This window comes from Zootoca vivipara, chromosome 10 (assembly GCF_965207765.1).
Source record: "Zootoca vivipara chromosome 10, rZooViv2.hap1.1, whole genome shotgun sequence".
Lineage (NCBI taxonomy): Eukaryota > Metazoa > Chordata > Lepidosauria > Squamata > Lacertidae > Zootoca > Zootoca vivipara.
In genome coordinates this window covers 15,447,740-15,473,322 of record NC_142593.1, presented here as the reverse complement: position 1 = coordinate 15,473,322, position 25,583 = coordinate 15,447,740, and the positions used below count along the sequence as shown (strand labels likewise).

At 42.8% G+C, this 25,583-nt stretch overlaps 1 protein-coding gene across 5 annotated transcripts in view; it reads right to left on the bottom strand.

Moving 5' to 3' along the window:
• ZNF608 (zinc finger protein 608) overlaps positions 1-25,583 on the bottom strand; it is a 118,589-nt gene that overhangs the window by 50,636 nt on the left and 42,370 nt on the right. For all 5 annotated transcript variants that reach the window (XM_035099526.3, XM_035099527.3, XM_088653317.1 and 2 more), the window contains one exon: positions 15,930-16,188. In XM_035099526.3, coding sequence (XP_034955417.3) covers positions 15,930-16,188 — 259 coding nt within the window. The remainder of the gene's footprint in view (positions 1-15,929; positions 16,189-25,583) is intronic.

Below are 25,583 nucleotides of genomic sequence, written 5' to 3'. Positions count from 1 at the left end.
TCCCCTTTCCAACTTGTACTCCATTGCTTGGCTATAAATTTATCTCCGCCACTCTGTGACTAGTGTAAAGGTTCAAAGCAAAAATAATGATTAACGCTTATTCATAGCAAAATATATATCCTAGCAATGAAATCAGTGTTCGAAATTCACCAGGCGCCAAGCACATTTTGTACCTGGCTACTGGCCACTTGTGGCCAAGTGAAGATGCCCGCATCTCCACCGTTTGGAGGTGCCTGCCTGAGGATCTTCGGATCTTGACTTTTGCACACTAGCAACACACCCTGTAGAATTCCATTCATTATATTTTATCTCAACTATCAGAGCAAATTTCAGGAACCAAAAAAAAAAGCCAACTTTTGAGCTATCTGGCCCCAAAATGGCAACTAGACATTCCGTTTTAGTGACTACAGCCCCGGTTTAAGGGACTAGCTTACATACCTGAGTTTCTAACAGAGAATGAAATTTATTTTTCAAGCTTGCCCTGATCTTTATTGCTGCACTGACTAAACCAGGGGTCCCCAGACTTATCGGCGTTTGGGCCGATTCCCACCGCGCCGATCGTGCGGCGGGCCAGAGGACGGTCGAACGCGCGCCTGTGCGGGCCAGCGGGCGGGGGAGTGCGCGCCCGTGCGCATGCGCACAGGCGCTTACTGGCGCGGCGGCGCACTTCCAGGGTGGAAAAAGCGCTGAAAATCCGTTGTGCGCATGCGTATGGGCCTCCCCCGACCCGGAAGTGCACCAGAAATGACCTCTTCCGGGTTGGGAGAGGCCCATACGCATGCGCACAAAGGATTTTTGGCGCTTTTTTCCCGACCCGGAAGAGCGCTGCCGCGATGCGTGCCGTAAGTGTGGGCGGCGGTCGTCGCGGGCTGGATTAGCAGGCCAATTGGGCCGCATCCGGCCCCCGGGCCGTAGTTTGGGGACCCCTGGACTAAACAATATGGGACTCATGTTCGCACCTCAAACTCATGCAGTGCCAATTCACAGGACTCGGGTGTCTTCTGATCTGCTGCTACTTAATTGTAAGCATACACTATTCTGATGCACAGCACTGAGGTGTGTCATGCCAGTAATCCTGTAACCAGCCTTTGTCTGCATTACCATTCCTCCCTTGCTGACTAATACTACAAATGGGTGTAATTGTACAGGAGTGAAAAAGATGTGAGGCTTCTGGGGGCCGCCGCCGCCGCCGGGTGTGTGTGTGTGTGTGTGTGTGTGTGTGTGTGTGTGTTTCCTGATAAGAAATTAATTTTGGGATAGATTTAGATTTGCACATCACAGTTACCCTGCTCTCACACCTTTTCAACATACACTGAGAGACATTTTGTTCCGGTGTGAACAAGCCTCATGATTATAGACGTTATCAGAACGAAGACTGTGTTTCCACAACATCTAGTAAGTCGAGAGCAGCTCCTCCAAGGACTTCAGGAAGAGGGGAACAGTGTGGCAAGTAACAGTCAACATTTCATGCTTTCTTGGGCATGCTAATCCTAGGCAACGAGATTGAAGATTAAGGAGCAGGAAACAATTACATTGTGTGCCACTGCCAAGATGCAAAGGCTCTAAATCTCCTTGAAGGAGAAAACAAATTAGCAGGTTTGCCTGAATCAAGCTGTCCCTCCGAATGGAGGCCTGTTTTCGACTACAGTGTTATTAAACTGCAACACTGTGAACACCATTTCCCCAAGCTTATTAGCTGCATCTTTTTTGTCTAGACAGGCAGAATAGCTTGTAACCTAGACGTCAGCTTTACCCTTGTACCACCAGGTTTACACTTAAGATGGGAAACGTCACCTGGAAAGGGTCTCAGTGTCCCAGTGGAAGGTACTTCTGTGTGAAATAACAAAGCTTTAAGGTGCAGAATCCTGAAGATTACACACACACACACACACACACACACACACACACACACACACACTTAAGGGGTGTGTTCTTTTAGATTTGCTCAGAAGATATTTCTTTGTGGGAGTATAATTTGAACAAATTGTAGAAAATTCTCATGAATAAAACTACAGAGCAGTTTTTTTAATGCGTTGAAAGACAGCCTATTTGCACTGTTTTGTGTCTACCCAAAACTTGTCTTTAATTTCCTATTTGGGCAGCTAAGCAACCTTGGGTCCACAGATGTTGTTTGACTCTCATCACCCCTGACCACGGGCTAAACTGGGTGAGGATGATGGGAGCTGCAGTTCAGGCATAGGCAAACTCGGCCCTCCAGATGTTTTGGGACCACAACTCCCATCATCCCTAGCTAACAGGACCAGTGGTCAGGGATGGGAGTTGTAGTCCCTAAACATCTGGAGGGCTGAGTTTGCCTATGCCTGTTGTAGTTCAGCAATATCTGGGGACCCAAGGTCTGGCTTAGGTTATGTCAAAGCTTCAAGCTCAAAGATATTGTAAGTGGTTACAATGGTTTGGCAAAAATTCTGCAGGTATCGCTAAAGTAGTGAAATTCCACAGTACCTATTTAAGTAGGAGCAAGCAGTGCAACTGATGTTAATCTGGAACTCCGATGCTCTGCGGGAGGAACCTGCTTCCGAAAAAGAAAACGGCCGTTGTCAAGAGTGGAAAAGCTACAGCACTGAGTGTCTGCAGAAGGGAAATGAGACACGGTATATCTGTATGTGACACATAACTGCACACACGAGGACATGATGTGCTTCTTCATGTGTTTGCGTCTAGTGGGTTTCTCTGTTCATGAGAAGTTTCCAACTATGACTTCTCTTGACTTCTAGTCTCTGCTAGGTTCACTTCCTTTAGAGATCTGCTCTGCTCACCTCACCCTTTTGACTATTTTGCTAAGTTATGTTTAACTGAGTTTCAATATAGGTTTGTTATCAGCCACACTGTCTCACTCTAGCACCTCCAGCCCACAACAAGGGACCACGCGGTTTGAATGACAAACTACAAAGACAATAACTTTCAAGTACAGTCATACCTCGGGTTACGTACGCTTTGAGTTGCGTACTTTCTGGTTACGAACGCGGCGGACCCGGAAGTATTTACTTTTGGGTTTGCCGCACGCACATGCGCAGAGGTGTTCTGCGCAGAAGCGCATGCGCAGAAGCGCGCTTTTGCACATGCGCTGTTCGGGTTACGTACTTTTCGGGTTGCGAACGACACCCCGGAACGGATCAGGTACGTAACCCGAGGTACCACTGTAAGAAAACAGATATTGCTACATGTCAAGATAAGGAAAAGAAGCCAAATAACTCCATATTCAAGGCAGTCTGTTGCCTGAAGTAATAGCCCCTAGCTTCATGGCAGAGAGGATTTAAACCCACTCCCAAAGTCCTAGTGACAACCTGAACCTTGTAGCCTTAATAGAATTTAGTACAGGTTGACACAGTCAACAGGAATCAGTTCAATGATGTGTTGTATCATCTAGCTTGCAAGGGACAACTGCACCTGTTTATTTATGCCTTATAAGCAAATGAAACCTTTTTGCTGTACCTTTGCTTTTTATTTCATGTACTTGAAATTGAGTTTGAAAGTGACACTTAAGCTAGAATTGATTTTGTTCTGCAAGGCTGGTTATTAAATAGGGCAACAGTTGAAATTTCCATCTGATTATCCTTTCTTCATCTTTATTAATGGGCTTCCAAAATGTCACTCCTTAGCCAAGGTAAAGGACAAAGGCATTCTAATCTTGATATGGTTTGGGCCAGAGAAATCATTCTCTCTCTTTTTAAAACCACCATTTAAATTCCCTTCCTGTGAAATTAAATTTTGATGTCACCTTCTCAGTCCGTACAATTTAAAAAGCGGTAAACAACAGCAGTGACTTCCAGACAAGGATAAGGAAATCGTGAACAAGTTGATACAGACACAAAATTCTGCGGTGAGATCTTAATAGAATGAATTTGAGAATTACTGCCAAAGAAACTTTTCAGAAATCCTGCATGTCAGAAGTACTTAATTATTATATTTTACTTGGATGGCACACAATGAATTAATATTTAACTTATCTTCTCCAATATGCTATTTCAGTATCAGATATGTACCTTAGCTTGACAGAACTCTCTAGACGAAATAACTATAGGGTGGAATTAAACTACATTTTAATCGGAGAAGAACCACTGAAATTAATGAACATGACTACATTAGGGTCGTTCCTTTCAATAGGTCTATTCTTAGTAAAACCTAGTTGACGACCATTCACAAAGGCTAACAACTCAAAATTATCAAATTTGGTCACCCATCCTCGATTTCCTAAGCATTCTGTGCACACATGAAATGCACATACACAGAGTACATTAGACTTATTCTTGTTTCAGAGTGCTGCTTTTGTGGGTTATTATTTCATTAATTAAATCACCTGATTTCCAGATCTTTAAAACTATCCTTCTGGTGGATAAAAATTCACTTCAGTTGTCAAGCTGCAGTGTATTTAGTCTCATTTCAACTCTCCCAATCCTTTTTTATATAACTTCCATTTATACATGGTTGTTTGTTTTTTAAAAAGATGACCATCATTAAGACAGAGGACCTTATAGTATAAAACCATGGATTTTTCACACACCCCTCCCCTCGCCTTGAGTTATAAAACGACAGCTTCCTTTATCTATGAAAAGTGACATTTGCTGATTCCTTTTAAACAAGTTGGTCTTTGTTGCCCTAGTTCAGAGCTTTCCAAACTGTGTGTCACGACGTTAGTGTGTCGGCTGCAGTGTGTAGGTGTGTCTCGCGAACACTCCCCATGCTCCTCCCGGGGGCTGGAAAGGGGTTAGTTTAACCTCTGGTTTGCTAGTTAAACTGAATTACCGTGTCACGAAATGATGCATGTCTAAAAAGTGTGTCACCAACATGAAAAGTTTGGAAAGCCCTGCCCTAGTTGAACACAAAACCAACAGCATAATTTTCTGCATGTTTACTTGGAGTTAAATCCTTCTAAGTTCAATGGAACTTACTTCCAAGTATGGTGGCATAGGGTTCCAGCCTTCAGCATTCTGATTTAAACTATGGTCAAAATAAAATGTGATAATGGCCTATTGTACATCTGTGTCAATATGAATCAACAAGACATATTCTAGATAACAAACTATGAACCACGAGCCACATTTTCCCTCCAAACTATATGTTGCATCTGGTACCAACCAAATTTAAAAGGGTTTCTCACATACTGTATGTGTAACTTTTAAAGGGAAAAGTGGAGTTCGGTCATTTTGAATTCACAGTTTCTCCATAAATTATAAGTAAATAAGTAAACAGTAGAACACATATTTGCACCTCTTGCCTTCAAATGCCCAATGTTTGGAATTTCTGGTTTCATATTGGGGTGGATTTGTGGGGGGGACAGAGGACAGAGTTGCCATTAATCTCTTATCAAAGCTCAAGTTTAAGTTATTACAAAAATCTGGAGGAAAGGGGAATTGTATGTTGGGAATATGTACTGACCTTTTTGTTATTTTAGTTACCAATATTTAATAATTGAACAACAACAGTTGGGCACCAGCTCTTTATCCACTTAGCCACTGAAAGATACACAACTGATAATAGAAAAGTTCTTGTTTGTGAGAGTAGTCTGCAAAATAGATACAGTACTGAGCCTACAACACTGTAATTGGGGGAAAGTCTATAAACACATGCACACAAACACCCATCTCGAAATACATGTCGTATCTACTAGCCTGCAGAGCTAGTTACACGGTGGCTTGTAGTGTGGTAGACACGGGGCTGTAAAAATGGGTGCGGCGTAGACTGCCCACTTTCTGCTCAACCTGCTGCCCATACAAAAATTTGAACGTAATAATAATAATAATGATAAATTTTTATTTATACCCCACCCTTCCCGGTTTAAAAACTCGGCTCAGGGCGACTAACAGCAAATATAAAACATTGTTTAAAATGCGACTTAAAAACAGCATGAAATGCAGAATCAATATCAATAAAATTCAAGGGTCATTTTTTTTTGAGGGGGGGAACAGTCAGTAAACATCAAATGATCACCAGGGCTAACTGGCCAAGTTGGTCCTACTAGGGCCAGCAAAGAGACCAGGGAAGAATTTAAATGTGGGGTCCCAGAAAGGGTTTCTTCATAGAAGAGGAAAGGGAAAAGGGAATAATAGAGCATCAGGCTAATTCAAATTGAAGGCCAGGCAAGAATAGCTCTGTCTTACAGGCCCTGCGGAAGGAGATCAAGTCCTGCAGGGCTCTAGTCTGGTGGGACAGAGCATTCCACCAGGTCGGTGCCATCACTGAAAAGGCTCTGGTCCTTGTGGAGGATAGTCTGGCTTCCTTAGGGACCGGGATCTTCAAGCTACTATTATTCATGTAGCTTAGGGTCCTCTGCGGGACATTCATGTAGCTTAGGGTCCTCTGCGGTCACGTAAGTACGAGGGTCCCAGGCCGCATAGGGCTTTAAAGGTCAAAATCAGCACCTTAAACCTGACCCTATACTCCACCAGGAGCCAGTGCAGCTGGTAGAGCACTGGGTGAATATGCTCCCATGGCAGGGACTCCGTGAGGAGCCTCGCTGCAGCATTCTGCCCCCGCTGGAGTTTCTGGGACAGTTCCAAGGGCAGCCCTGCGTAGAGCAAGTTATGGTAGTCAAGCCTGGAGGTGACGGTCGCATGGATCACTGTCGCCAGGTAGGGGCGGGAAATCATGCAGCCTTGACTGTAATGCCCCTGTAGCTACTTCCAAACCTTCCCCCACACCACACTAGTTGAGATTCTGTGTGGGTTTACATGTCCCAGCCCAGCATCGCAGCTGCTGGAATGAAGTCTGTGTGCGATGTTACATATACACAGATATTCCAAAATAAAACACCCATTAATATCTTACCATAAGAAACACTGGTTTCATAAAACCTCAACCACACTTTAATTGTGCATTTCTTGCACTATTATTCGATCAGTTCCAAAGACAGACAAAGCACATTCCGCGCCGTCAGTGCAGAATTACACAATTGTAGAGTTGGAAAGAACTACAAGTGTCATCTTGTCCAGGGGCCAGCAAACTTTTTCAGCAGGGGGCCAGTCCACTGTCCCTCAGACCTTGTTGGGGGGCGGGCGGAATATATATATATATTTTTGGGGGGGAAATGAACGAATTCCTATGCCCCACAAATAACCCAGAGAGGCATTTTAAATGAAAGGACACACTCTACTCGTGTAAAAGCACGCTGATTCCCGGACCGTCCGCGGGCCAGATTTAGAAGGCTATTGGACTGGATCCGGCCAGAGGACCTTAGTTTGCCTACCCCTGATCTAGTCCAAGCCCCTGCAATGCAGGAATCCTTGGCCCAATGTGGGACTTGAACCCACGACCCTGGGATTAAGAGTCTCATATTTTACCGTAATGGGATTCCAGAGCTTAGCATGTGCAGCCCACAAGAAAGCAGCTGGAGGGAGCGCTTATTAGGAGCTCTCAGAATTTGTTGTGGCTGCCTTCCTTGGTCACTGGTGCATTGAGACTTGGCTAGCAGAGGTTTACAATGGGATTGTTCATAACAGGCACTACAAAAAAAAGAAGAAGTTCCTAGTCAAAATATGGAACAAAGGGATTATTATGACATTAAGATTCAGGAACAGAACGTAACTGGGAAGAGGACCAAGAGGCGAAAGACAGCTAGAAAACTGCAGACATTAGAAGCCAAGCTCTTGATTGACAGTTCCAACTTGCTGAAGCAGGAAAGCAGACTTAATGAGCTGCAAGGTCAGTTAAGAATATGCTAGGGGCTGGCAAAATATAGGAAAAGGAAAGTAGATCCCTGCAGTTTACTACCTTCCTAAGAGAGGTTTACGGTGCTATATAGGTAACTGAACAGAAACCTATGTCTGACAAGGGGGATATAATCTAATTGCCTTCTTAAATCCTCAATGAAAAATTCCTTTTACAAAATGAGGACAACCTCCCCCACCCCATTTTCATTTTCATTTTCCTTCTCAAACTATCAGGACACGACAAGCTGAGAATACCACTTGTTAAAAAGAAGAAAAGCGACGCAACTATCCTTCATCCGTGTTTATTATCGAACAAGAACATATTGTACGAAGAGTCGGAATGCCAACCTAGCAATCTGAGCGGAGACAAATGCTACGAGGTGAGTGATTGTTCTGGAACCAGTGGCAGGCAGGTGAAGGATGGCTGTCTTTGGATCAGCGTTCAAGCATAAAACCCTTCATAAGGACAATTGCTTCTGATGGCTACAGCTGTTCGCAGCCAAAACCAGAGAGAATAAATATTTGCAGTTTCTTTTCTTCAAAATGCCCCTTAAGCAGCTGATGATATACAGTTGTGTCACAGTTAATTATATAATCTTTCAGGTTCCCCATCCTTAGAGAAATCGTATTTGTGAATGTGGAAGTATTTTGGGTTGTTATTTTTTTACCCAGCCTATCCATATGTTGCTTACTGTAAGAAATAATAAAAGTAACAGTAATACTACTACAGTGGTTACCTTGGTTCTCAAACACCTTGGTTCTCAAATGCTGAAAACCCGGTTTTCAAACTATTTTCAGAATCCGAACATCCGAATGTGGCTGTCGGCTATTGTTTCCAGGGCACTTGCACCAATCAAAAGCTGTGCCTTGGTTTTCAAACATTTCGGAAGTCAATCGGACTTCCGGAACGGATTAAGTTTGGCACTTTTGTTTTTGCTATTTATTTTGCATCTTTTAGGCTTTTTCAGTTAATTTGTTTTTGTGACTGTGTGGAACCCAGTTCAGCTACTGATTGATTGGTTGTGTGACTGAGGAAATGGATAAAAGCCCGCCATCCAAACAATGACTATCATCAGTATAGGTAAGGGGAAAAAACTATTTTAATTTTTATCATATACAATACTGTCTTTATTTATTTTATAGTACAGTCCATTGATTATTGCTTTCATTTTATGGATCAATAGTCTCGTTAGATAGTAAAATTCATGTTAAATTGCTGTTTTAGGGGTTGTTTTTAAAAGTCTGGAACGGATTAATCCATTTTGCATTACTGTCTATGGGAAAGCGTGCCTTGGTTTTGGAACGCTTTGGTTTTGGAATTGACTTCCAGAATGGATTAAGTTTGAGAACCAAGGTACCACTGTAAAAGTATTAGCAATACTACAATTAATAATACTAAAATGTGTTTTTAATTTATTCCATACTGCATAGTTACTTCTGAGTGGCCTACATTATTTGAATATAGATCAACACAGAGAAACTAGTGATAAATACCCTGTTTCTCATATTTTAAGACATACCCATAAAATAAGCCATAGCAGGATTTTTAAGCATTCAAGGAATATAAGCCATACCCCGAAAATAAGACATAATGATGGGTGCAGCAGCAATGCCGGCCGCGGCAGGAGGAGGAGGAAAAAAATAAGACATCCCTTGAAAATAAGCCATAGTGTGTTTTTTTTGAGGAAAAAATAAATATAAGACGTGTCTTATAATATGAGAAACACGGTATCATCCTGCTTACCCTCCAGCCACCAAATGCCTGACTCAATATAAAGGTCCTGAATTTCCTTTAAAAATGCTTGATCTTAAAATCTGGCCAGCCTCCACTGGGAATCTGAATGCTTAGAAGCAACTATCAAGACTGCTTCTCTATTTGCCCTCACTAACCTTACATCGCAGCCCATATGTTATCATCTAAATAGTGTTCTCTTCTCATATATTTTACTTTAATTGAGTCTGACTGGTTACAAAGATTTGTGTCAGCTAATGAACTGTTGGTTTTTTTTTTTTCTTTCTTTCCTGCAAACTGACCAGAGGAAGAGTTTCTAAAGTCTTCAATCTGCCAACATATTCCCAGTTGCTACACCTGAGAACAGGTCTGAACTGAACACAGATTTTAGTATAGCAATATTATTACCCTTGAGGTCTCTCCCCACTTTTTCTTCTTCTCAGCAGGGAAATGCCATTAATGATGTCATTAATGACAGTAATCTTACCTGACTCCAGTTCTCTCTTGAAGTGCCTTTTTCCACCCCCACCACCCCCAATAATAGCAATTTTTCTTTCCCTGGTCAGTCATGCAGATGTTTCCGAGTGCTCATCTGGAAAAACAAGCCATTTGATGGCAATACTTGTAAGCTGCCTAACACTTCTGGAATCTTCTTTTTTTATTATACAATTATCCTACTTTGCAGATGAAGACTTTATCCCAAAGCAGCTCACAGCAATTTAAAGAGAACTACAAATAACAATTAATAAGCGGTATTGATGTGGGGGTGATGGACATTTGCGTGTTGAGGTCCCCAAGGCACCCTCAAATAAATTCACACTTCACACAGAATTTTTGTTTAAGGTTTTTGTCATAATTTTGGCCACAACTTTATTAAAATACAAAATGTGAGTGGTTGCTTACACATTGGTTCGTGACTAATCTGTCACCACCCAGGGACAGAACTGACATCCGCAATGCCTAACTGCAACTGTCAGGGGGTTGTTGCAGCTACTCTCAAGTAAAGACGCTCCAGTCCGCACTGTCTTTAAGAGTTTTATTGTGCATACTATTTACAGTGCAGAGATAACAGCAAACATGACCGCCTAGTCCGATTCAGAACCCAGCAATGGCTTCCTTCTGCTTTTCGGCCAGCATAAAAGCCTGGGCACCCCAAAACGCCGCCCCTTTGCCCTACGTGTGGGTGCGTGCCTCAATTCGGGCGCCGGAAGGAGAGGTCTCCCCTCTTGCTGGCTGGGGCAGTGCCTGGGCTCCGACATCTTGCTGAGTCCCTCATCCGCTGACCCTTGACCAGAGCAGTGCCAAGGCTCTGACGCGTCTCTGAGCCCTTCCTGCACACTCTGTTCCCCATAGCGTTGCCAGGGCTCAGACACCTCACTGAGCCCTCTCTCCAAACCGCTCCATTCCTCATTCCCTCCTCCCGACTCACTGCTCGTGCTATCGCTGGGCGAAGTGCTGATCAGAATGATGGGGGGGGGGAAAGCTCCCTGTAGGGAGTCCCCCTGACATCCACCTTACAAGTTGTGACGATTTGCTACGCAGTAGGCAAAAACCAAATGGCACCAGCCAATCAGCCAAATGGACAAAATTCCTACCAGGCTCCTGCCCCAAAAGCAGACGACCCCATGACAGGCATAGCAAGTCAAACACAAAAAGCCCTAAAATTAGGGAGGGTGGGCGGGTGATCCGATGTGTGCAGCGAAAAGAGGAAGCTCAACACTGTGTGCAGGGAATGTACAGCATCTAGGCTGTCAATCAAAATTGGCAACATCAAAATCTCCTCAACAACCCAGAGGAGCCCAATCACATCTCCATGAAGGAGAACACGCTAAATCAAAATATGGCGTAAGCCCTGGCCTAAAGGCTTACAATCCTAAAGACGGGACACAGTGAAGGGGGAAAGAGAGAAGGCGCGACGAAGACTACGAAAATCAGTTTTGACAGTGGCAGAATAAAGAGATGAGTTGCTAACGTATTTTAATGAATTGACTTTTGTACAACTCTGGAAAGCTTTTACAGGGTTATGATTAAACACAATAAACTCTGCTTATAGAGATGGGAGGCACAGAGGCATTCCAGTAAATAAAAGTGTTTGTATTAGAGGATGCCCTGAATTAGAGGACCTTACGCATTATATGTTACGTTGCCCTTCATACAGTGATGCAAGAGAACGTTTTTGACACCTATAATGACAAGGGCCAGAATCCTACTGATATGATTCTTCATCTCCTTGCAGACACAGATAAATATGTGACCTGGCATGTAGCACTTTTTGCAAAGGCCGCCAGGAAAATTAGGAAAAAAATGTATTGCTGAGATAGCTATTAACTGTAAAAGAGATGAATTTATCTGACCCCATCCATACCAAGACACATCTCTCTCACCAAAGTTGTACACAATTATCAATTGTATTGTTTAATATTTCTTTTAATATATCAGTGGCCACGTGATGATTTTAGTTTATAAACTTTATTATTTAATGTTTTAATTGCTATATTAAAGTGCTTCCATAGCTTTGTGCTGATTAGGTTATGTTTTTATAATGTAAATGTTCTAAGTTTTGTATCAAATTTGTATATATTTTACTGAATGACATTGTATACATTGCAGCAGCCTTTGGCTATAAACAATAAACTTGATACCGACTGATACCGAGTTGCTAACAGGCACTTTTTCCAAGTGGGACTAGGGCTGGGAGATATCTGGTTTTCAACATCACAATATATCACCAGCTAAACATCAGAATATACCAATATATCATGATGTCTGAAATAAGGAGGGAACTGTGTACAGGCAAGCAGTAGGATTAGCCAAGACCTGGTTTTCTACATCGCGATATACCACCAGCTAAACATTGTGATATATCATAATGTCTGAAATAAGGATGGAGCTATGTAGAGGAACTGGCTCGCTTCACATTTTCCCCCACATTGTAATACCTACATAGCACACCAACCCACACACAAAACATGATATGGACTTCAAACTGGTTTTGAACGATCTATCGCCCGGCCCTAGCGCACATCATGATTTGCGATATATTGCTGGGTCAAAAATTATGAAACCAATTTCACGATGACAACTTCAAACTGGTTTTGCATGATATATCACCCATCCTTAATTGAGTCTAGATTACTGGTACAGTGGACCCTCCAGATACGAACTTAATTCGTTCTGAGGGTCCGTCCGTACCCTGAAAAGTCTGCAACATGAGGCGTTGCTTCTGCGCACGGCACGATAGAGTGCTTCTGCGCATGTGCGCATGGCAACCAAGGCCAGAATGGCCTTCCCTTGAACAGTACAGTTGCCTTATCAAACGGCAGCTTGCCTTTTTTACTGGAGTACCCATTTTGCGAGTGCCACACAAGAAGCCCCTCATGTGCTCAAAATGCATGTAGCAGAGATATGGCGGGGCGGGGCGGGGGGGCAGGGTAGGGACTACTACACTAGAGCAGCCCGCATCACAATTTTAAGAACTCCATGCAATATAAAACTGGATCTCTTTTATACGCCACCCTGTTCTCATTACGCCTGCCGTTAATACCAGCTCCTCTTTATCTTCCTCTTTTTACAAGGAATTATTGCAGCTGCTCAAAGTGCATTTTGTATATGGCTGCCATATGTGCAGCTCAGACCTCCTACAAACCTATTGTGATCACTGCACAGCTGATCCCGGCTGATGATTCAACGCTATCAACACAATTTCTGTCTCTCATAAACATCGAAAAAGGTGCCATGGTTCAGGTATGAATCACGCTTGAGCCTCAGGAGTGCACCACGGCTATTCGGATCGTCCCCGTACCTAACCTGTTGCCTGGGTGCAAGTTACCAATTTCCCTGTTTAGTATTAACCGTTTGAATGCAAGCATCTGATACATCTGGTGAAGACATCAGGGACCAGAAGCAGGGCCAGTAACCTAATTACTTCAAGGTTACAGAACCACATCAGATGAGGTCCTAAAGCCGTTCTGGAGACTTTCTGAAAGGATGCAAAGCCTAGCTCTTCCAAAACCCTTAGAGCTGTTGAGCGGGCATGTCTAGACTTGTGGGACTGTTGACACAGAGTACACTATTTTTAGTGGTTTCTTGATGAAGAGACTGGTTGTTGTTTTTACATAGTTTTGCTGCCACTGTTGTATGGTTTGCTTTGCTGGAAGCCACACGGAGCCTTAGAGAAGGGAAATTCCAGTGTTTAAAATAAATTAATAACAAAGCAGCTACAACCAGTGTTATGTCTCTCTGCCCCATATATTTTTTCTTTAATAAATCTTTATTGTCATTGTCCCCTTGCGGGAGCAATGAAATTGCTCGGTTACTGTTATGTCACTAAAACCTGGCTCATCCTCCCATGTAAATGCACTATTTGAAGTGTAAAACTATGTATGGTAACACCTGGGCTTGGTACAGATTCAATGCCTGCTCCCTAGAAACCATGATTTGCACATTAAGAATCAGCCAGAAGTGTGTCCCAAACACTAACATGTAAACGAGACCGTTAGAACCCAATGCTAAATGTACTAAGGATCTATGAAATTAACAGAAATTTACTTGCAATTGTGTCTTTGATTGGAGCACAAGCAATTTTTCATTACGTAGCATTACACCACCAGGTAATTTTTGTCACAAAGGAAAAACCGCCAGACAGGCACATCTATTGAATTTCCCATATTTAGAAGGCTCAGCTTAATATATTCAGCTTAAGATTCCTATATTAAATCAGGATCTGCTTCTTTCCTTTCTTAGAAGCCCACAACAATTTTCGGGGATTTATCAGTGTTAAGACGTTATTAATATTACTCAAGAAGCTTTCCAATATGCTAGACATCAACAAGTGAAACCTTTATTATCCTGTTTCTCTATTCTCTGCAGCTTTGAAGGCTGCTAATGCCACACAAATGTCCCAGATTTGCAGATGCACAAACAGAATGGATAATAACTGGCGGAGTTTCCTAGACTATACACCCCTTCCCATAAGCAAAGGCAGGGACTCTGGATCAGGAAACTTCAATACAGTAAATAAAAATATTCTCAGCTGAGCACATCCGAGTACCAAAAGCAGGCAGATGGAATATCATTCTTGTGAGCATGGAGGAACATTATAAAATACCACACTGCTGCCCTCCAGACCTTTAACAAGGAGCACTTCTTAATGCAGTGGGGGTCAGAAGTTTAGTTTACTCAGCAAGAATAACACTATTAAAAGCTACTGCTCTTTCATGTCACCACAATTCACACTCACAATTCACACTCCTCTGGCTAATGCAGGTCAGTAAAAAGAACATGAAGCGAGAGAGAGGCAGGCATCTCAGCCTGCATATTTTAAAACAGAATTGTTATGTGCTTTGAAAACAATCTAAAAGCATCAATCTAGATTACGAATCTGATGAAAGCGTGCGCACCAAAAGAGATGGATGGGCGAGAGCATATATAAAAGGCAAGCGAGTCAGAGTCTTTCTATTGATTTCCAAGCAGGCAGTGTAAAGCACTCTGCTGGTGCCTTATATATCATTGCACAGAATGAACTACTGTTGCGCATACAACTGAAGCATGTTAGGATTTATCATCAGCTGATGTGCTGTAGGACACTTTTGAAATGGAATTTCTTGCTTTCAATACAGCGGCTATTAAATCACTAGTAATTAAACACTGCTCAAGCAAACATGAGAAAACATCTGTAACGGCACCCATTCCAACAGTTCTGATTAGATATAATATCCTACGTCAAAACCATCAATTAGGCCAGCATGTACAATAATTCCATAATTGATAACAGTAAATTCAGGCAATATGAGATTATTTTACGGAATTTATAATGGAAAAAATCTGCCAATGACAAATAAAAGCTTTTTCTGATGCCTTAATTTTAACAAGATTAAATTTTAACAAGATTAAAAAGAACACTTCCAATTCTTTTCCTGACCAAAGTTTTATCTCTTAATTATTTTCAATAAATGCCTGCGTATTCATCAAGCAACAGGTTGCCTTATTTTAATTAATGTGCCTTATACTTGAAACCTCCATGAATTGATGTTCTCTCAGAAACTTCCAATTCAAAAAACAAATTCTCAAAACTGCTAACGTCACCAGAAAATGTATTCGTGCAGCACAAATCTTTTTTCTTTACAATAAAAAATCAAATGCTCAGGAAATCTCCCCACATTAAATACAGATTGCCTGTACGGGGTATTGCATAGAATGTTTTAAAGTATAGAAGTGTGAGTTTCAGCTATACTTCTAAAATCGTAACACTTTTATAAACACTTCCTCCTGCACCATTATTCTGTTACGCTGTAAACCATTTTAATATCTAAAAATACATTCAATCTTATCCTAAAGGTTTATCAAGCCACTCAGTACAATCCATTATCAGGAGTTTATTTTCTTTAAAATGTAGCTGGTTTCACTGGAAGAGAAATGATGGGAATTTCCTCTAATTCTAACAACAAACAGTACTGTATAATATGACTGCTAATGAACTTGTGAAGCAGATGCAACATTCAAACAAAATGGGAAGAGAAACCACAGCTTACCTTCCTCGGTTTCATGCCATACAATCCCTTCCAAATTCACACTGGTCCCAGGTTCACATGGTCCAAGGCATTCAGGTTCCGTTACTATTCCAACATCGCAAGTATTCACACCCACTGAACGAGTCCGTACCAAAAGTTGCTCAACTGGAGCAGCAATGTTGGATGAAGACGGGGAAAAGTAGGAAGGCAGAATCTGAGGTGTAAGACTACTGGAGATAGGAGGCGGGGGCGGTGCAGGCACTGTAAAGAGGGGGTCAACCTAAAAATGAAAACAAAGAAAGACACAGTCTGTCATATGCTGAAGGTATTAGGAAAGATTGCATTAATACACACACATTGAGTTTTGAACACAGTATAGCAATTCCACGCATTATGAAGCAGTACCCAAAAAGTCATGTGGTATCAAGATGCACCAATCAAAAGATATTCTGTTATACCCTTCAAATAACTATGGTTGCTCAGGAAATTTTGTCTTCAAACTCTGTCCGTGTGACCACTGATTTGCCACCCTGCTTTAGTAACTCGCCGAATTATTATCTTTTAGACCAGAGCTTGCAACTGTCTGTTGCGACACGTTGTGTGTTGGCTGCAGTGTGTAGATGTGTCACGCAAACCTCCCAAGGCTGGAAAGGGGTTCCCTTTAATTTCCGGTTTGCTAAACTCAGTAAAACTGAATTGCTGCAAAACTGAATTACTGTGTTGTGGAAATGAGGCATGTCTAAAGAGTGCATCACCGACAGGAAAAGTTTGGAAAGCTCTGTTTTAGACATTCTGATCACTCGCTTTAATATTTGCTCCCAGGCTTTTCAGATGCCTAGGATCACAAACCAACTAAGATATCAACCGTAATTTGAAGCAGAATCTTATTTAGAAATGACTTTTAAAAATCTATTCTCTAATATGGGCTCCATTCTACTATGACTATGAAAAATAAGTTGAGCCATCTTAGAAATTATCTAAGTTACTGTGGCATGAAATCATCAGACACATGAAGTAAAATGAAAAGGCCATTGGCTGTGTGGAGACAGGAATCTTGTGGACACTGGAAGTGTAGGGGTGGATAAGGGGGACAGCACTAACCCCACCTAAGTAATCCCAAAGTCAGTGTGTGACAGGTAAAACTGGAGAATAGTATGTAGATGAATTATATTCTTTCCCTTCCTTCGGAGTATCCTTCCTTGGAAAAACTAGCAGCTGAAAATACAATGGCATAATGTAACCTGTGTACAGTCAAACCTCGGTTGTCGAACATAATCTGTTCTGGAAGACCATTCAACTTACAAAACGCTCAACAACCGAGGCGCGGCTTCCGTTTGTTTACTAGAGCTTCTTGCACTCAAGCAGAAGCCACGTTTGGGTTCCGAAAAACATTCGAAAACCAGAGCATTTACTTTCGGGTTTCAGTGTTCGGGAGCCAAAATGTACGATAATGGAGGCGTTCGGGAACCAAGGTTTGACTGTACAGTGGTACCTCGACTTACGAAGACGATCCGTTCTGCGGCCATCTTCGTAAGTCGAAGTCTTCGGTTGTTGAAGCGCCTGTTCTGCGCATGCGCGAAGTGCGATTTCGCGCTTCTGCGCATGTGCCAACTGTGCGCGCCGCTCCTGCGCAGGTGCAGAATGCGGAAAAAATTTCCGGGGTTGTCGACTTTGGAAGTCGAAACCTTCGGAAGTCGAGTTGTTCGGATGTCGAGGTATGTCTGTACTCTAAACAAACACAGTACACAGACAAATGGGACGCAATTTCCGTTTCCTACTGAGACCTACTGATAATCTTTATTTAAAACCTGGAAGGCAAACTTAGTCTATGCTGGTTAAAACTCGATGGCTGAATCTCTAGGTTTGGCAACTACCTGACCCAAAAAAGGGAGGGATGGGGAAAAAGCACAGCAGAGTACAGAAGCTCTGTGCTTCTGTTATGTGTTTATCCTGCTGCCATCAGACTTTTTAAGATGTTGGCAGCGTTAAAAGAAAGGGGGGAGCTTTTCAACAAGAAATCAAGCATGCAGGCGAGTGAAAACCATCTGACCTCAAAAACAGCTGTTCCTTGCAAACTAGTCATTGGATAAGTAAGGATGAAAAAACCCAATATTTATCTTTGAACTACATTCAAGACACAGGGCCAGAGTTTGCACTACATGAGTTTTGGCTGCCGCACAGACTTCTCATAACAGAGGCCCTCCAGCCTTCTTTTCAGGCTTTCGGAGTAAGGCAAAGGCACTTGGTTCCTGTGTTTTCCCCAGCATCTATCCAGATGTGGAGCAACATAGTGTCAGCTCAAGCTATACCCCCTCATAGACAGATAGATAGAACCCTGTGAAATTATTTTTAAATGCTCCAAATCAGGGTTTTTAAGAGATCCAGTAGGGGCTAGTTGGTCAACAATTGAGTTCAAGGTTCTGTTGGACCACTAGGATTTCGGGAGACCTCTCAGTCAAGAGGTTCCATGGGTGACCTTGGACTAGCCCACCTCACGAGGATGCTGGGAGGATAAAATGGCAGAACCACATATGCTACTCTTAAGTTTCTTGGAGAAGAATGGGCTACTAACATTAAAACAGACAGATTCCACCTTGCAATATGCAAGAGATGGCAAAATTGATGGCACGGATAAAAGATACAAATTCAGAATCTTTTAAAGAAGACTGGGAGAAGGAAAAAAATAGTGGGGTATAAATGCTGTAAATAAATGAACAGTGTGTGTGTGTGTGTGTGACTTAATAAATGTTAAGACACTTCAAGATGGTGTCCTAGTCACAAAATATTTTGCTCTTCAAAACCAAACAGGGCTGTTTCAACCACATTACTGCAAGAAACACTGACAGGGAGACAGGCGATGTTTAACTTTCTTTGCTGCCTGAAGGAATTCTATGTTGTTACAGAGATTAAATGCTCTTATACAAAAGGTAGCGGCGTAACAGAAGAATTGTGAGGGATGGCGACAAATGCACAAAGTATAACAAGCCAGTCTTGATTGCGGCCTCTGGATTAGAAAAGAAAAGAAGCTCTCCCAAATGACAAGACACCAGACACTTGGTCATTCTAATCTAGAGAAATGTGTCTATGTAAAACTACAAGTTTCCATATGTGGATTGATTCCTCGGTAGCGGAGAACTCTGCATTCAGGTTTCAGGCTTCACACTGCAGTGCCGGAAATGTTATCAACTGCATCAATGCAGACAGCATTGATCAGCTGTTGAGCAGGAGTTTGGAGAAGCAGACCTAATAGGTGGTCACTGATTCTAGATTTGACAGCAGTGCCCGCATCTTATCAAAATATGTGAATCTATGTTCCCAAAGCACAGTGCCGCTCACACAATATTTTGATAATATTTTAGGTGGGGGCAGGGGTAGTTATGACGCACTAATGGTCTCCTGGATAAAGACCACAAGACAGAATCCCGAATGTGTGTCATGCATACTTAAATTTCTCAAAATTGTACCCATGAGCAGAAATAGCATCCAGCATTAAAGAATTCGTGTACTTCTTCTAAATGTCTTAAAACTTTGTGAAATGGGTCTACTTTCTCAAAACAGAAAGAATCCTTGGAATTCTAGGGTGGAATAATTGCTGCAACGAGCACCCTATTTGCTTGTGAATCCTCTGTATATTGACCTATAAATAAAGAGAATGTGGCTTGAGTAAATGGACTCAGCCCAGTATACCTGAAGGAGTGTCTCCACCCCCATGGCTCAGGTCCTCCTCCGAGGGTCTTCTGCTGGTTCCCTCACTGCGAGAAATGAAGTTACAGGGAACCTCAGGGCAGAGGGCTTTCTCGGTAGTGGCGCCTGCCTTGTGGAACGCCCTCCCTTCAGATTTCAAGAATTACACGACTTTTAGAAGACATCTGAAAGCAGTCCTGTATCAAGAGGTTTTTAACGCTTAATGTTTTTATTATGTTTTGGGATGCCTTGAGTGCCTCGGGAAACCCAGCCAGATGGGCAGGGAAGAAGAAGAAGGAGGAGGAGGAGGAGGAGGAGGAGGAGGAGGAGGAGGAGGAGGAGGAGGAGGAGGAGGAGGAGGAGGAGGAGGAGGAGGAGGAGGAGGAGATCATCTATATATGAGAGACACTAACCCGGGGTAATAGTGTTTCATGGAAACATCAAATCCCTTCCAGCCCTACAATGCTATGACACTAAAGGAAAGAGAGCAAGGCAGGAACAGAGCAGTAATGCTAAACAGGAAATATGGCTCAGTGGATTTTTGATGTCTAACATACACATTAATGTGCAGACACAACACGTTACAAACCTTCCTAAATGGTACCAGCTCAGATGACAAAAGAGGGATCAGATCTGAGTGATCTCAAGGTAGTCAAAAACAAGACCCCCTTGAGCATGAAAAGCTAGCATGTCAGGAGAAATGTGCCGGGGTGGATGGGGAGGAAGCCAGTGTGCCCACACCAGCAGTCATAAGGAATACACCATCTACCATGCGCTACTTTTACACATTTGAAAGGGGAACCATTTCCTGAGTCAGGACTAAATCGTGCATCCCCAAGTTTCAGACAAAAAACATGTCCTGCTTGAACCGCCTCCTAATTTCGAACGCCGTTCAGGACGTTACTATTACCGCTGCTTCTTCAAAGACCACAGGGTTAGCAAACCCAATAGTTTGTTTTATTTGGTTGAAAGGCCCCAAAAGAACTCGCGAGGCAACATACGAGGGTTGAAAAGGCAGAAAGCGGGGAAGGCAGCCATCACAAATGGGGGATGGGGAAGGGAAAAGGTACACAAGTCTAACATCTGCTGGTGGCAGTCTGTCAAGCTGAGGAAAGTTAATGTCAAGAACAGACGCTTTGCAGTTCCTCGCTGTTATTTTTGCATGATTATTCCCAGGTGTTAGGGCATGCTGAGCAGTAGCCTTGCTATTTATCACAGAAGAGGTTCCAAGGAGGAGAGAGAGAGAGGGAAAAACACACACACAAGCTACACTTGAAAGCAGGTTAGTTGTACAGATTGCAGCAGTTCTGTACACAGGCAGCCTTAAAACCCTACAGAAATATGCGGCAATGTTTTCTTCCCTCGCCTTTTTTCACGAGCTTTTGGGGACCTGATTAGCAACGAAAGCTACAGAGTTTCAGAGTGTTGTGCTTGGCAGTTTTCCATCGCCCAAGTGGACGCTTGCATCAGGTGGCGATGGCCCTCTGTACTAGAAAGCGGACGGTGAATATCTGCCAATAAATAGACTAAGCGCCCTAGTGAGCACTTTTCATTCTGAACGTGATGCACAACACTAACCGTCCCCACCCCAATAACTCATGAAGAATAGGTCAGAAAAGGAATACAGTATCACCATTACTAGGAAGACAGCTACGGTATAATTTTTCCTTCATGTGCACAGATATTCCTCTATTTTCTTCTGCTATTCCAGATGCTAAAATTAAGCAGGGCATTAAAAAAAAACCCCGGTCTATCTGATGTTCTCGCAAATCTCCAGAATTACAATCCTGGAGTAATAAAATTCCACCTCTCCTGTAGGGGATTTCCTGCCCAGCAGGGTGGATTCCTCTGCAAAACACACAAGTTCCTGTTGAAAAAGACACTCCTTTCCTGCTGGATAGGAAGAAGTGAAGAGATCCAAATCCCAGATTTCCCCATCTCCTGTGGGAAAGACACTTACACACACAGACACACACACACACACACACACACACACACACACACACACACACACACACACAGTCTAGGGCAAAATAATAATAAAAAGGAAGACCTTTTGAGCCATTTGAACTCATGTTCCATATACAGTGGTACCTCTACATAGGAATTTAATGCGTTCCGAATGCACATTTGTAAGTTGAAAACAATTGTAAGTCGAATCCCATAGGAATGCATTGGAAGAAAAAATTCGTAAGTCAAAGCAATCCTATCTAAAAAATCGTAAGTAGAAAAAATCTTATCTAAACCGCATCCAAGATGGCGGACGGAGCTCCATTTGTAAGTAGAAACATTCGTAAGTAGAGTTATTCGTAAGTAGAGGTACCACTGTAAAAATAAAAAACTGATTTAAAAAACCAACTAAAAAAATACTATCCTAATTACAGGATTTCAGAAGTATGTGTCTATGGGTATTTATTTCACTTTCTAACTTCTACCATATTTTCGTAGGCTTTGTTCCAGAAAAGGCTCTTGCTTTTATAGATGGCATTTCAATAAATGAGCAATCCTTTGATTCAGGATCCAAGGAACTAAGGCTGCGTATATGCTGCATGCATGTAGTTTTTCTCCATCTGGAACTAGTCATGCTTACTCTCAACATGCTGCTTTCAATCAAGATTGATTCTAGAGCCCTGGATGTGGTTACTTGGAATGTGGCTGCCGAGACCATATAACACCGGTCCTGAAAGACCTACATTGGCTCCCAGTACAGTGGTACCTCTGGTTATGAACTTAATTGGTTCCGGAGGTCCGTTCTTAACCTGAAGCACCACTTTAGCTAATGGGGGCTTCTGTTGCCGCCAGGCCGCTGGAGCATGATTTCTGTTCTCATCCTGAAGCAAAGTTCTTAACCCGAGGTACTATTTCTGGGTTAGCGGAGTTTGTAACCTGAAGCGTTTGTAACCCAAGGTACCACTGTATGTTTCCGTGCACAATTAAGTGTTGGTACTGACCTTTAAAGTCTTAAATGGCCTCGGCCCTGTATACCTGAAGGAGCATTTCCACCCCCAGCTCAAAGGGCCTTCTGGAGGTTCCCTCCCTGCAAAAAAGTGAGGTTACAGGGAACTAGGAAAAGGGCCTTCTCGGTAGTGGCGCCCGCCCTGTGGAATGCCCTCCCATCAGATGTCAAGGAAATAAACAACTATCTGACTTTTAGAAGACATCTGAAGGCAGCCCTGTTTAGGGAAGTTTTTAATGACTGGTGTTTTAATGTATTTTTAATATTCTGTTGGGAGCTGCCCAGAGTGGCTGGGGAGGCCTGGCCAAATGGGCGGGGTATAAATGGTAGAGGATGATGTTGATGATTGAAAACCCTCCCCTTAAATAAATTATCTATGCCTTTCCCTCCTTGCACATGCCCCAGGTGAATGAAAAAAGTGCTGGTTGCAATCTTGGTACATGCTCACCCTTACATAATAATTGGGCAGGTGCGGATATAGCCCGCCCCACTTCCAGGAATTCCTACATCTGCTTTCAAATGGACACATTACGAGGTAACAAAGATTTTCAGTTTGCTTTTGAGAAGCAAAAATTTTGCAAGTATCTAGGTTTTGTGTGGACTACACAGAAAAAACAACAAGAAGCACGCTGTTCCCAAATAAAATGTGTGTATATAGCATAAATTCCATTACACCTTTCCTGTGAATATAAACCTCTCAAACTGGGAATATAAGGCATCCTTTGCAAAATAACAAACTATCTACGGCCTTTTAAACTCTGTATCAGAGGGTTGTTGTTTTTGTTTGCTACTATGATATATATTTTTCTGTTTTTATATAGTAAACCACCCTGTGATCTTTGGATTAAGGGTGGCACAGTAATTTAATAAATACATAAATAAAATAAATCTCCCCAATGGGATCAGGTTTGCCTCAATGGTGGGATGTTTTCACCACCCACTGAAAACATACCCCGTTGACCCATACTTTCTCCTAATATTTGCTATTCTGATGATTTTACAAATTTGGAGGATGTAGTATTAAACTAAGTCAGAGTAGACCTATTGACAGTAATGAACCTAACTTAGCCATGTATGTTATTTTCAGTGGGTTTACTCTGATTCAAACTTAGTTGACTGCTGCCCTGGGTGATTGTTTTTATTGGCTATAGTTTTGTTTCATTACTGTGTGAGCCACTTGGATACTTCTTTCTGTAGATGAAAAACAGTACAGAAATACAAATACAGTACACAAAATTGGAAATGAACTGATCCGAAGGTCCAGGAATGCAACTGTGACCACAGGTACCATTGACCTCCCTTGCCCATTGAGTTCAGTGAGACTTAACACCTGGTAAATGTGCATAGAATTGTCTCTAACACACACACATCCACATATCCTGTGGTTCTTCCCAAAAGAGCCCATGGAGGCAAAAAACAAGTAATCAAATATCTTTAACACAATTCCAATACAGATTCATACTGGGTCAACTTATAGGCTCAACTTCAAAGCTTGTTAAAAGAGGAAGGTCTTCAGCAGCTTATATGTGGTGCGAGTGGAATCATAGAATCGAGCTGACAATCATGTTCTAGTCCAACCTCCTGCAATGTAGGAATATGCAGCTGTCCCGTAGAATCATGGAATTGTAGAGTTGGAAGGGACCATGAGGGTCATCTAGTCCAGGTGTCGGCAACGTTTTCCACCCGTGGGCCGGATCATTCTCACTGACGTTGGTCCATGGGCCGGACAGGCGCAGAGGCGATTTCCGCTGCTGCGCCTCCCATTTTCGGAGCTCTGGAAATCGCTTCTGCTCATGCCCTGACATGCGTAGAAGTGATTTCCGCACCACTTGGCGAGGACTTGCCGAACGGGCCGCATCCGGTCCATGGGCCGGAGGTTGCCGATACCTGATCTAGTCCAACCCTCTGCAATGCAGGAATCTTTTGCGCAATGTGGGGCTTGAACCCACAGCCCTCAGGTTAAGAGTCTCATGCTCTACTGACCGAGCTATCCAATCGAACCTGCAACCTTGGCATTACCAGCACCATGTTCCAACCAACTGAGCGATCCAAGCCACGGTTCACTTAACTCACAGAATCACAATTCCGTACCTTGGTTCTCGAACTTAATCCGTTCCGGGAGTCCGTTCGACTCCTGAAACCATTCGAAAACCAAGGCACGGCTTCCAATTGGCTGCAGGAGCTTCCTGCACTCAAGCAGAAGCCGTGCCGGACCTTCGGCTTCCAAAAAACGTTCGCAAACCGGGTTTGCGGCGTTTGGGAGCTGATTTGTTTGGGAGCCAAGCGGTTCGAGAACCAAGGTACCACTGTATGGGGACAAGAACACTTTTGTAACTTTGCCTGCTTAAAATAAAAAGCAAGGAATACCATACAAGGTGCGATCAACCATTACACACACACACAAACACACACCCCTCTGTGTGTATTCTCCACTGTCTAGCATTCATTCCTTGCTCTGTTCATCAAGGGGCGAAACGGTGCCATACTTCATAGAAATCTCAATGTTCTGCCCAGCAAAAATGTAAATAAGCCCAACCTAAACTCTTGCAAAATCATGAAATGCCGCTGGCAGTTTTATCAAAGTGTGTAGACGTGTACAGAGCCTTTGAAGAAATGAAACTGCCGTTTAGCAAGTGTGATTTATAAGCAACACTGATTTTAGCTGGGAGATAACACGGCTGTCTAATCATTAGTAGTCAGACAACAGCCATGTGAACACATCAATTATGGGCCAGTGCCAAAAGCCCTTGAGATCCTGGAGATTAACAGCCAATCCTCTGTTTTACAAGTTCACATCAAAAAGAATATTAATAAGAGGAGGGGCAATGTGAAAGCTTGTCAGACGGATGCAGCCACCACAACAAGGCATTCTTCCTCTCTTGCTGTGCCTCGAACTGGTCCATGAAAATAGCTGGCATCAGCTCCTATGCGGGGATCTGCCAATTCTCAGAAAATGTTTTCATTAACATATGGGAAGTTGTAAAAGGCTGCAGCAGCTCTGCCTTGTGTATTAGCAACAGCAATGCCTTTTGCGC